This window comes from Podarcis pityusensis (assembly GCF_964106645.2).
Source record: "Podarcis pityusensis genome assembly, chromosome: 10".
NCBI lineage: Eukaryota > Metazoa > Chordata > Lepidosauria > Squamata > Lacertidae > Podarcis > Podarcis pityusensis.
The window spans coordinates 7448011-7461791 of record NC_138035.1 but is presented as its reverse complement, the minus strand read 5'-3'; the positions used below and the strand labels follow the sequence as shown (position 1 = coordinate 7461791).

Genomic DNA, 13781 nt, shown 5'->3' with positions numbered 1-13781 from the left:
CCTTCCTTCCGATGGCAGTTCCCTGACATCCACCTCCCCTCCAGGGCCCCCTTCATCCCCTCTCGCCCCCTCCTCTACGGGCGGTGAGGAGGCAAAACCCCGGAATGAACTTCCTTCATCTTCCGATGTCCCGAACACTTCTCTCCACCTGTTGCGGTTCCTGGTCTCGAAGTACTCCTCCTCCTCAGAGTCCATCTCCCCTTCCCCTTCCGATTCCGAAAATCCTTCCAACTCCTCCTCCTCATCGGTGGTCCCAAAGTATTCCCTCCGGAACCTCTCCACAGGCTGAGGTTTCCTTGGGAACCTTTGATGGAACGTTTCTATCAATACCTCGTCATTGATATCTTCTGCCATTACCCAAGTGTTTTCTGACTCCGGTTCTCCTTCCCACGCTACCAAATACTCCACCTGATCCCCCTTCCATCTGGCGTCGAGGATTTCTGCCACATGGCTGCTGCATTCCCTTTCTTCTATGACCGGTCCCCGAGTGGCCATCCCTTCTCGTCCCCCCTCATACGGTGACAGTAACGACCTGTGAAATACTGGGTGCAGTTTCATGTGGTTGGGTAACCGGAGCCTGAAAGCCACTGGGTTGACCTGTTGAATGACCTCAAAGGGACCCAATCTCCTGGGTCTTAATTTCTTACAACCTCCTTTGAACGGCAACCCTTGGGTTGACAGCCACACCCTATCTCCCACCCTTATGGTTTCACCTTCCCTTCGGTTCTTGTCTGCCTGCCTCTTGTATTCTTCCTTCGCCCTTTCTAAGTTGAGTTGGAGCTGACGATGGATTGCTTCCATTTCTTCTACAAAATGCTCGGCTGCCGGGACACCCCATCTCTCCCCTTCTCCCCCTGGGAAAGCCCTGGGATGACACCCATAATTAGCCAAGAAGGGGCTCATCCCTGTGGACACATTCTCGGCATTGTTGTAGGCAAATTCCGCCAGCGCCAACTTTTCTACCCAGTCATTCTCTCTGTCATTGACATAACACCTCAGGTATTGCTGGAGGACCCCGTTTGCTCTTTCCGCCTGCCCGTTGGTTTCAGGGTGCCGGGCAGTCGAAAAGTTGACCTCCACCTGCAGTAAGCTCATGAGCTTCCTCCAGAACCTGGAAGTAAATTGTTTTCCTCGGTCTGAGACCACCCTCAATGGCACCCCGTGCAACCTAAAAATGTGTTCTACAAATAACTTCGCTGTCTCTTCCGCCGTGACTGCATGCGAGCAGGCTACAAAGTGGCACATCTTTGTTAGTAGGTCTACCACCACCATGATGGCTGTTTTCCCCTTGGACTTCGGCAGATCAGTCATAAAATCTATCGACACTGCCTCCCAAGGTCGTTCTGGGGTTGGTAAGGGTTCTAATAGCCCCGCCGGTGCCCGCCTCTCCCCTTTGGCTCGCTGGCATTGCTCACACCCTCTTACATACTCCCGTACATCTTCCCTCACCTTAGGCCACCAAAATTCCCTGGTGACCAACCACATGGTTTTGTGTTGTCCAAAATGCCCCGCCGTGGGGCTGTCGTGCAACTGCTTGAGTACCCTCCCCCTTAAGTCTCCTTCAGGGATATACAGTGCCCCTTTGTAATACAAAGCTCCATTTCTTTCCTCGAAACCCCCTGGTTCCTCTCCCTCACCCCTAAGACCTCTGAGCTTATTCTGGGCGTATTCATCATTCTCTGTTTCCTCTACCAGTTCTCTTTGTCCCACCAATGCCGCCCCACACACCCAGCGGTCCTCTGGAATGACATGTCTCTCTTCGGGTGCTCCCTCCCCCTCCAAATATTCAGGTTTGCGTGAGAGAGCGTCCGCCCTAATGTTCTCTGGGCCTGGCACGTAACAAATCTCAAAGTTAAATTTGGAGAACTCCTGGGCCCATCTCACTTGCCGTTGGTTGAGCACTCGTGCCGTCCTCCAATACTCTAGGTTCTTGTGGTCAGTGCACACTTGCACCTTATGTTGTGCGCCAATTAGCAGGTGCCTCCATCTCCGGAACGCCTCATGAATGGCTAGTAGTTCTCGGTCATACACCGTGTAGTTCCTCTCGGATTTGTTCAGCTTTCGCGAAAAAAAGGCACACGGTCTCCACTCTGACTCCTCCTTCCCTGGCTGCAGAAGCACCGCCCCAATAGCTCTGTCTGATGCGTCAGTTTCCACTCTCATCGGTTTTTGTAAATCCACATGCAGGAGTTGTTGTTCCGAGGCGAAGGCCCTTTTTAGTTCCTCAAATGCTCGCTCCGCCTCCTCAGTCCAAACGAACTTCTTCTTACTGCTGAGACAGTCCGTAATGGGCGCCGTCAGGTGGGCAAAGTTTCGGATGAACTTACGATAGAAGTTCCCAAATCCTAGGAACCTCTGCACATCCTTCCTTGTTTTGGGTGTTTTCCATTCCAGCACCGCCTGGACCTTGCCGGGATCCATGGCCAATCCCTTGTCTGACAGGCGATACCCCAGGAATTCCACCTCCTTGGTATGAAACTGACACTTCTCCAGTTTCACCCACAGCTGGTTGGCTTGCAGCCTGCTCAACACTTCTCTGACGTCTCTCACATGCTGCTCCTCATTCTCAGAATACACCAACACGTCGTCTAAGAAGGCCACACAATTCTTGTAAAGCAAAGGCCCCAGGACATGGTTCATAAACGATTGAAAGCACGCGGAGCCTCCTTGTAGGCCGAAGGGCATAACTAAATATTCAAATGCCCCCAAAGGGGTGAACATGGTGGTTTTCCATTCATCCCCCTTCCTTATTCGTATCAGGTTGTACGCCCCCCTTAGGTCCAGTTTAGTAAAAATCTTTCCCTTCCTGACCCTTGTCAAAATGTCGTCAATCCTGGGCATAGGGAAAGCCACTGGTTCTGACACTGCATTTAAGGCCCTGAAGTCACACACAAGCCTCGGCTTGTTCGTGTTTTTTTTATCCACAAAAAACACTGGGCTGCCCCCCACCGCCCTGGACTCTCTGATGAACCCTCTCTTCAGGTTCTTGTCAATGAACTCTCTTAGCTCCTGCATCTCTCTGTCTGACATGGCGTACAGCTTGCCTACAGGGAGCTGTGCCCCAGGGAGTAAATTGATTTGACAGTCAAAGGGTCTATGCGGGGGTAGTTGGTCAGCTTCCCTTTCGCTGAAGACGTCGCGGAGATCTGCGTATTGTCGTGGTACCTTCACGTTCTCCGTTACTTCAGTCCCTGCTAGGGTGGCTTGGGCCCCTGCCAAACCCTTTCCCTCTTTGCAGTGTTCTAAGCAATGTGCTGAACCAAAAGAAACCACTCTCTGATGCCAGCCCACCAGCGGATCATGTAACGCTAGCCAGCTCATCCCCAATATAATGGGAGCTCCTCCCAAGGTGGCCACATTAAACGCTATCAGTTCGGTGTGCCTTGCCACCTTCATTATCATTGGGACGGTCTGCAAGCTGACTTCTCCTCCCAACAGCTCCCTGCCATCGATCGTGGTCACCTGCAGGGGGTTGCTTAAAGGGATCGTCTGTATCTGGTGTTCAGCTGCAAACTCTTTGCTCATGAAATTGCAGGAGCTGCCTGAGTCCAACAGCGCCTTTATCTTTAGAGGGTGTCCGTTTGGCAGCTCTAGCGCCACTTCTATCACTAGGGCGGGTTTAGGAGGTTCTGGCGTGGGCACTTTCACTGCTCTTTGGCCTGGCTGCTGTGCCCCGACGGTGGCAGCCAGGCGTTGGCTTTTACTTGCTTCGGTATTTCTTCCTCTCTTCCCTCCACAGCTCCTACCATCCCTTGCCATTCCTTCCTCTGGGGGCAGACTCTGGCAAAGTGACCTGGCTGTTGGCAGAGATAGCATTTCCGGGCGCCTTTTCCCTCCTTCTTTCCCCCCTCACTGGGCTTTGAAACTGCGCGCGCGCGCGCTGTTCCGATTTCCATCGGCTCTGCCGGCGGGAAAGTTGGCTCTGGAATGTCTGGAATGCGGAACTCCTTCCAACGTTCCCCCTTCCCTTCCCGCCTCTCCAATGCTCTCGCCTCCTGGCGCGCTCGGGAAAGTTCGTCTTTCACAGCCGAAGAAAGCCCTTCTTCAAAGAGCATTTGAATGGGTTCCGCCGATAGATCCCACCCCAATTTATGGATCAACATGGTGAACTCAGTCCAGTACTCACGGACAGATCGGCTCCCCTGTTTGCAAGCCATTAACTGTCTGCGGACCACTCCCTGTTCAATATCGCTGGAAAACATCAGATCCATGGCGCGAAAGAACTTCATCGTGTCCTTTAGGACGTCACTATTCGCTGCCATCAGGGGTCTAACCCAGTCTCTCGCCCCCTTTTCAAGATGCCCAATCACGAAAGCCACTCGTGATTCCTCGTCAGGGAATTCATCAAACTGCAGATTGAGGGCATATTGCATCTCTGTCCGAAAGCCATGATAGTCTTTGGGCTCCCCCCCAAACTTCTGCACCAATCCTGGTACCTTTCTGACGAGCTGGGTGTCTTTCCCCTTTTTGTCTGCATCCTGAGCCCTCCTCTCCTCAAGCCTCGCCGTCTGCAGCGCTAGCTGGACCTCCAACACCCGGTACCTTTCTTCCAGGCTTGGACCCGCTCCAGCTCCTGCTTCTCCGGTTCCGGCTGGGTTGCTCATGATGCCCTCTCCTGCACAAGCTGCTCACGAAGACTGTCGGAATGCTGTGATGGGACGATGAGCTGCTTGTGTGTAAAATCCTAGTCCCTCAGAGTTTGGTCAAGTTTGCAAACCTCTGTCTGTAACGGAGCCCCTTAAACATGGCTCCGTCAGTCGCTGGCAGATTCCGACAGTGGTTGCTTTCGGAATCGCTTCCAACATAAAAGCTCCTTAACGGAAACACGTCTTCTGGACTCTCTGCGTGACAGTTTCCGGCGAGGAGTGGGTGTCCCTACAGGAGGTCCTGAAACCTCCCCACTGTTTTCGCTGGAAGTGTCTCTGAGCCATCCCTCCAGCTCCCTTTCCCTCAGCTCAGCTCCTCTCCCCCTACTGGTTCCCTCTTCAGCTGCTGAGTCTCTCCCAACCTGTGTGAGCCCTTTCACTTCCCTTCCTTCCGATGGCAGTTCCCTGACAAGCAACTTAAAAAATAAGTGTTGCAATCTTGAGTTCGGTAGCAGCTTTTGAACAAGCTCTGCAAATAAAGGTTAAATGGGATAGATAGATAGATAGATAGATAGATAGATAGATAGATAGATATACATAGATGCATATTCATATTTTATCATGATTTTGCTGATAAGTTTAAGTAATAGGTTTATTAGAGTGAAAAGATTTTGAGAGGGACGGGAAGTTAAATTTATGAAGATATATACTTCTTTGTTGGAATTTTTATTTTGATGAGTTTGATCTACAGACTATAAAATGTCTTAGATGTATGGATGTAACTATGGTTAATAAAGCTAAATAAATAAATAAATAAATAAATAATAAAAATCTAGAATTACTAAAAGGCCATTGCATCCCAAGATATACATCAAAGCATGCAGCTGAACAATGGAACAGAACAATTTCATTCAGGATTATGAGGCTCAAACGTTGCACATTATTGCAGATCCTTTGCAGTAGCATAATAATAATAATAATAATAATAATAATAATAATAAAAAATTTTATTTGTATCCCGCTCTCCCCAGCCAAAGCCAGGCTCAGAGCGGCTAACATCATATAAATAAGACAATATGCATAATACAATATACAATATGCAAATAAAATAACATTCAGCATTCATTAAAACAATATAGAATAATATTAAATATCAGCATTTCAAAATTAAACAGAAATCCACTCAACGGTTACAATAAGTAATTTGTAATCTCCAATCAATAAAACAACAGCAAACCACAGTGCACAACATAATACAATACAAAATGAGAAGCAGAGACTGGAGGGTGGAGCAAGGCAGGTGGAAGGAGGCCTTGCCTGATAGAGTCTCTCCCCTCACAGTTCTTCCTCCATAAGAGAATAACCTCCACCGGTGATAAAAACCCAACATAGAAACATTCAGGGTCTTCAGATCCTTCTGCGTGTTACTGTCTCAGATATCGCAAGGTTCCAGACGTTATTATGCTGCAAAGACAATTGTCAATCATGCAGCGCTTTCCCCTTGGGGACCTTTGAGCCAACAGCCAGCATTAATAGTTCCTAATAGATGGCCCTCCGTTGACAGCACAGCCAGGCCACACGGTCTCTTAGGACACTCATAATGTCACTAATAAGAACAGTGGCAGGGAAGTCACAGGAGGTCCATAGCTCAGTGGCAGAGAATCAGCCTTGCATGGAGAAGGTTCTAGGTTCAATCCCCGATATCTCCAGGTCAGACTGGGAATGGCCCCTTTCTGAAACCCTGGAGAGCTGTTGGCAGTCAGTGTAGCCAGTACAGTGGTACCTCGGGTTAAGTACTTAATTCGTTCCGGAGGTCCTTACTTAACCTGAAACTGTTCTTAACCTGAAGCACCACTTTAGCTAATGGGGCCTCCCGCTGCTGCCGCGCCGCCGAAGCATGATTTCTGTTCTCATCCTGAAGCAAAGTTCTTAACCTGAAGCACTATTTCTGGGTTAGCGGAGTCTGTAACCTGAAGCGTATGTAACCTGAAGTGTATGTAACCCGAGGTACCACTGTACTGAGCTAGATGGAACAATGGTCTGAGGGAGGATAAGGCATAATAATAATAATAACAATAATAATAATAATAATAATTTATTTGTACCCCGCCCATCTGGCTGGGTTTCCCCAGCCACTCTGGGCAGCTTCCAACAAAGTATTAAAATACACTAAGATGTCACACATTAAAATTTCCCTGAACAGGGTTTCCCCAGCCACTCTGGGCGGCTTCCACAAAGACCAAAAATACACTAAGATGTCACACATTAAAACTTCCCTGAACAGGGCTGCCTCAAGATGTCTTCTGAATGTCAGGTAGTTGTTTATCTCTTTAACATCTGATGGGAGGGCGTTCCACAGGGCAGGCGCCACCACCGAGAAGGCCCTCTGCCTGGTTCCCTATAGCTTTGCTTCTTGCAATGAGGGAACCGCCAGAAGGCCCTCGGCGCTGGACGTCAGCGTCCGGGCAGAATGATGGGGGTGGAGACGCTCCTTCAGGGCATCTCCCTATGTTCCTAAATCACCTGTAAAACGTGGGTTGGCTTGCAAATCCTTCTGTGCACAGTCAGTGAGACTCCAGGGACAACCACCAGCAAGGAAGCCCTGCTGCCTTGATATACCGTATTTTTCGCTCTATTAGATGCACCGGACCATAAGACACACCTAGTTTTTAGGGGAGGAAAACAAGAAATAAAAAAGCAACGCAAAGCATCCTGAGCTAAGAGGGAGCGCTCCTCCATCTTTGCTCAGGAGGCTTTGCGGGGCTATCTCTGAAGCCAGGAGAGCAAGTGGGATCGGTGCGCACCGATCCCTCTTGCCCTCCTGGCTTCAGCGAAAGCAAGCCACCTGGCTTTTCCCTGACCTCTTTAAAGGGAGTGCGGCTCTTGGGGGGCTTTTCTGGGAGGTGGGGTCCTCTGTCCCTTCCCCCACCTCCCGCAAAAGCCAGGGATGGCCGTGTGAAGCCTCCGCACGGCAGCGGGAGGAAGGCTCCCTGCTGCTGTGCGGAGGCTTCCCGTGGCTAAGCCAGAAGCTAGAACAGCTAGAGGAAGCTTTGTGCAGTGCTCCCTCTTGCTGTTCTGGCTTTTGGATAGCCCCGCGAAGCCTCCGTAGGGCACAGGGATGAAGGCTCCCCGTGCCCTGTGGAGGCTTCGCGCGGCTAAACAAGAAGCCAAGAGAGCCAGCGGGATCCCTGCAATCCCGCTGGCTGTCCTGGCTTCTTGCTTGGCCTCGCACAGCCTCTCAAGGGCAAGGGGAGCCTTCATCCCCTGCCCACGAGAGGCTGCGTGCAGCTAAGGCTCCCCCAAGAGCCGCGCTCCCTTTAAAGAGTGCACGGAGTGTGTGTAAAAGCTCTTGGGGGCTTTTACCAAGGAGGGAGAAGGGCAGCCCTTCTCCTTGGGGAAAAGCCCCGTAGAGCCGCACACATGCTCCACGTGGCTCTTTAAAGGGAGCGCTAAGCAGAGCCTCCCACCTGCATTCGCTCCATAAGGCGCACAAACATTTCCCCTTACTTGTTAGGAGGGGGGAAGTGCGTCTTATAGAGCTGAAAATACGGTATTTTTTCATTACCTTTTGCCCTCTGGTTCCTGGAGGAACGTTGCCTTTTCCAAATGGAGGAGGAGGAAATCCACTACTGTGCTCTTAGAGATCCAGCCGCAATCACGCCAGCTTCCCAAGAGGCTCCTGCAATATTCCACATAGCTGGACTGTGCTTGGAAACGACAAGGTTTCTTTATTCTCTTTAATTCTGTTTTTTTTTTTCAGGGAGAAAAGGGGGCACCTGGAAGCCAAGGCAGCAAAGGAGAACAGGTCAGTTTCTTTGCACCAGCTGCAACATCTGTGCACATGTGTGCGTGTGCGACAATTGGGGCTTGCGGCAAAACGTTGCACTACTATGGAAAGCTGGATTTCAGGATTCTAGATGCTCCCTTCAATTCCTTACCCCCACCCCCCATTTCCTAGTGGATCTCCTTGCATGGCGAGTTGCCGCCCCCACCCCAGTGGAAATAAAGACACATGACACAATTATTAAGGTTAATGGGCTAAATAAGGCCACAACTTTATTGGTTACAGGTGATGAGCGATGTTGGCTTAGGCATTGGTCCTAACCGACTATATCCGACTCCAGTCCGTCTGCTTGAAGTCCGGGAAGGGTTAACCACCAATAGGGGGAGTCCTGCTGATGCACATCAACTAGGAACTCCCTCGGGGTCACCGCTTGGGGGCGTGCCTTAGGCCCTCACCTCCATAGGCTTCAGACAGGACCACTCCCCCTGGAACCTTTAATATGCAGGGCAGGTGATGGCACTTCCTCCCCTCTTCTATCTACAAAACAATACCATGAGAGTCAGTGTGATGTAATGGTTAAGAGCGGTGGACTCGTAATCTGGTGAACCGGGTTCGCTTCCCCGCTCCTCCACATGCAGCTGCTGGGTGACCTTGGGCCAGTCACACTTCTCTGAAGTCTCTCAGCCCCACTCACCTCACAGAGTGTTTGTTGTGGGGGAGGAAGGGAAAGGAGAATGTTAGCCGCTTTGAGACTCCTTCGGGTGGTGATGAAGTGGGATATCAAATCCAAACTCAAATCCAAATACCAATGCCTAACCGCCAATACCAAGAAAGTTGTGACGATTTGCTATGAGGTAGGCGAAAACCAAGCGGCTGGTGCCAATTTGCCAAGGGGAAAAATTCCTACCAGGCCCCTCAATGGTGACCAACCGAGGTCCACAGCAAGGTCAAGGATCGAAAACCTTATAGGGCGGGAGGGTGGGAAACAGGAACAGCTGGTAGGCGGCAAAAGAGCCTGTGTTAAATAGGACAGGCCACGCCCCCAGAGCCAGCCGATTGGCTGGCCAGGGGGTGACGCCGTCGGGGCTTCCCCCAATTGGGCGGGAGCTGGGCTGTGACGCCCGCAATCCCACCTCCTCTGCAGGGCGGAAGTGGCTTTGCAAGGCTGCATTATACTGACTCAAACTGTTGGCCCACGTGGCTCACTGTTGTCTTCACTGAGACTATCAGTACCTTTCTAGAGTTTCAATCAAGGGTCTGGCAACATCTGATGGGCCATGTGTTTCCCAGTCTTGCATTGAGAAGGAAGGAGAAATGGGGAGGGCCGTTGCATTGTTGGACAGTGAGAACATCTTGGAGAGGCTTTGGCCAAGAGGAGCAAAGTTGAAGGAATCATAGAATCATAGAATTGGAATAGACCACAAGGGCCATCGAGTCCAACCCCCTGCCAAGCAGGAAACACCATCAGAGCACTCCTGACATATGGTTGTCAAGCCTCTGCTTAAAGACCTCCAAAGAAGGAGACTCCACCACACTCCTTGGCAGCAAATTCCACTGTCGAACAGCTCTTACTGTCAGGAAGTTCTTCCTAATGTTTAGGTGGAATCTTCTTTCTTGTAGTTTGGATCCATTGCTCCGTGTCCGCTTCTCTGGAGCAGCAGACGCTCTGATCTCTGCATTTGTGCAAGGGGAGCACATGGAACGGGGCTGTCTGAAATCTTTGCTGTGCGATGGAAAGCGTGTAAACATCTGAGCCTGAGGGTACAGTGAGCTCTCTCTCTCTTTCCCTTACAGGGGGAACCAGGAGAACCAGGGGAGCCAGGGGAGAAGGTAAGCAACAAAGGTCATAGAATCATAAAGTTGGAAGAGACCAAAGGGTCAGCTTCATCATCATCATCATCATTAATTGAATTTATATACCACACTATATCTGGAGGTCTCAGGGCAGTTCACAGAATAAAATCAAAATAAAAAACAACAAAGTACATGTCAGGTGCTGTGTGGTGGTTGCTCGTGAGTAACCAGGCAGGGCTCCGACCTGTCTTTTACAGGTTTTATTGTGCAAACTATTTACAGTGCAGATACACAAAGTTCATGTCCATCTTAGCCACTTGCAGAATCTGGGAGTGGCCCCTTCCAGTTTCTCCCCCAGCATAAGAACTTTGTTTTTTTTTTAAAATGATATTTATTAAAGTTTCACAAAAAAAGAATCACATTAATAAAAAAGAAGAATTTAAAAATAAAAGGAAAAATACACAATGCAAAATACAAGAAGAAAAAAGAAAAAACAGTTAAAAACAATTCCGTCTTTTCATCACTTCTTTTACATTTACTTATTTCCCGGACCTCCTCATACCTCCCTCTTTTGTATTCCAATTCAGTTTGTTAGTCCAGCAATTTCTTTCCCTCCTTTTTAATCCCAATCCTTAATCTTAATATATTATAACATTAAATTTTACCTATTAAAAACCAATTTTTCCATTCTTTTAACCTTTTTAATCCTAATCCTTAATCTTGATATATTTATAACTTTAAAGCCTGTACAGCTAGAAGCCAGTTAACTTCAATCCAACATCACTCTAACATTCATTAATTTTGCAATATTTCTGTAAATAATCTTTGAATTTCTTCCAATCTTCTTCCACCGACTCTTCTCCCTGGTCACGGATTCTGCCAGTCATTTCCGCCAATTCCATGTAGTCCATCTCTCCCGCTGGGAGAGATCATCAGGGGATTTGGGCTGGGTGTTCATCAGTATGCAGATGATACCCAGCTCTACCTCTCTTTCAAATCAGAACCAGTGAAGGCAGTGAAGGTCCTGTGTGAGTGCCTGGAGGCGGTTGGAGGTTGGATGGCGGCTAACAGATTGAGGTTGAATCCTGACAAGACAGAAGTACTGTTTTTGGGGGACAGGAGGCGGGCAGGTGTGGAGGATTCCCTGGTCCTGAATGGGGTAACTGTGCCCCTGAAGGACCAGGTGCGCAGCCTGGGAGTCATTTTGGACTCACAGCTGTCCATGGAGGCACAGGTCAAATCTGTGTCCAGAGCAGCTGTTTACCAGCTCCATCTGGTACGCAGGTTGAGACCCTATCTGCCTGCGGACTGCCTCGCCAGAGTGGTGCATGCTCTGGTTATCTCCCGCTTGGATTACTGCAATGCTCTACGTGGGGCTACCTTTGAAGGTGACCCGGAAACTACAACTAATCCAGAACGCGGCGGCTAGACTGGTGACTGGGAGCGGCCGCAGAGACCACATAACACCGGTCTTGAAAGACCTACATTGGCTCCCAGTACGTTTCCGAGCACAATTCAAAGTGTTGGTGCTGACCTTTAAAGCCCTAAACGGCCTTGGTCCAGTATATCTGAAGGAGCGTCTCCACCCCCATCGTTCTACCCGGACACTGAGGTCCAGCACTGAGGGCCTTCTGGCGGTTCCCTCACTGCGAGAAGCCAAGTTACAGGGAACCAGGCAGAGGGCCTTCTCGGTAGTGGCGCCTTCCCTGTGGAACACCCTCCCATCAGATGTCAAAGAGAACAACAACTACCAGGCTTTTAGAAGACATCTGAAGGCAGCCCTGTTTCGGGAAGCTTTTAATGTTTGATGTATTATAGTATTTTAATATTCTTTTGGAAGCCGCCCAGAGTGGCCGGGGAAGCCCAGCCAGATGGGCGGGGTATAAATAATAAATTATTATTATTATTATTATTATTATTATTATTATTATTATTATCTGCCATTCCTCCAGTGTGGGTAGCTCTTGTGTCTTCCAATACTTTGCGATGAGTATTCTTGCTGCTGTTGTTGCATACATAAAGAAAGTTCTATCCTTTTTTAACACCGATTGGCCGACTATGCCCAGGAGAAAGGCCTCTGGTTTCTTCAAGAAGGTATATTTAAATACCTTTTTTAATTCATTATATATCATCTCCCAGAAAGCCTTAATCTTTGGGCACGTCCACCAAAGGTGAAAAAATGTACCTTCAGTTTCTTTACATTTCCAACATTTATTATCAGGCAAATGGTAGATTTTTGCAAGCTTAACTGGGGTTATGTACCACCTGTACATCATTTTCATAATATTCTCTCTTAGGGCATTACTTCATACTCTCCCCCAGCATAAGAACTTTGGCACCCCAAGCCTCCTCCTCCTCTCCTTGTGTTCCACCCCCCTGCACAATCTGGGCGACGGAAGTGGCGTGCGTCGGGAGCATCCTCCAGCCCTTTCCTCACTTGGCTGGCCCCTTTCCTCTCTTCTCCACTGGAGGTGTAGCTTTTCCCACCGCTGGAAGAGGAACTGCCCTTCAGGAGTTTCAGAGGATCCCAATAACCCAATAGCCCCTTGCAATGCAGGAATCTCAGCTAAAGCATCCATGATAGATGGCCATCTAACCTCTGCTTAAAAACATCAAAGGAAGGAGAGTCCAGACATTCTTACAGGCTGGGAGATCTTTGACAGCGCTTCCAGTTCTGCCCAGCAATCACAGTAGCAACTGGATACCCCATTTCAGGGCCCCAAACTAGACTTTACATAGAGTTGCAGGCAACTGTCGCTGCACACAGCACATACTCAGATATGGATGCAAGAAAAACCTTGCTAGATCAGAGCAGAGGCACTACAGCTTGAATACACCCACCCCAAGCCTTTCCTTCCTAAACATTAGGAAGAACTTTCCTTCCTAAATATTAGGAAGAACTTCCTGACAGTGAGAGCTGTTCGACAGTGGAATTTGCTGCCAAGGAGTGTGGTGGAGTCTCCTTCTTTGGAGGTCTTTAAGCAGAGGCTTGACAACCATATGTCAGGAGTGCTCTGATGGTGTTTCCTGCTTGGCAGGGGGTTGGACTCGATGGCCCTTGTGGTCTATTCCAACTCTGTGATTCTATGATCAGTTATTGCCCAAACATATCCAGGGTGTTTCATGGCATCAAGAAGACTAGAAACTTACCTTTTGCTCTTTTCTTTACCAGGGCGCCAGAGGCGAAGAAGGAGAAATGGGTCAAAAGGTAAAGGAATGGCTTTGCTGGGATCAGGGGCCACCCAGAACAAGCAACTCATCTTCCATTTGCAGAGTTGCTTGCAATTTGAGTCACAGATTATTGGCATCATGTGAACCTGTGTATTATGCTGTGTGGTCGGAATTCACTTCTCTCTTATTTGCTCTGTTTTCTAAAGGGAGAGCCAGGAATTGGCTTCCGGGGACCTGTTGGTCAGGCTGGACCTCCTGGGCACAAGGTAAGTTCGGCAACTTTCCTGCTCCATCTCCATATTGAGACTTCGTTTATTTCTCTGAACAGCCAACTAGTCCTTTATAGAGGACAGTAGTGGGGAATGTTTAACCTTCTGGGTGCTGCTAGACTCGTATTCACAGCATCCTCAGACAGCATAGCCCACAGTCAGGGACAAAGGAAGCTA

General features: G+C 49.2%; 1 protein-coding gene across 1 annotated transcript in view; it reads left to right on the top strand.

The window, feature by feature from the left end:
• The window catches only part of LOC308457810 (uncharacterized protein), a 238705-nt gene that overhangs the window by 151454 nt on the left and 73470 nt on the right, over positions 1 to 13781 (top strand). The window contains exons 62-65 of the mRNA XM_080971981.1: positions 8347 to 8391; positions 10165 to 10200; positions 13337 to 13372; positions 13542 to 13601. Coding sequence (XP_080828107.1) covers positions 8347 to 8391; positions 10165 to 10200; positions 13337 to 13372; positions 13542 to 13601 — 177 coding nt within the window. The remainder of the gene's footprint in view (positions 1 to 8346; positions 8392 to 10164; positions 10201 to 13336; positions 13373 to 13541; positions 13602 to 13781) is intronic.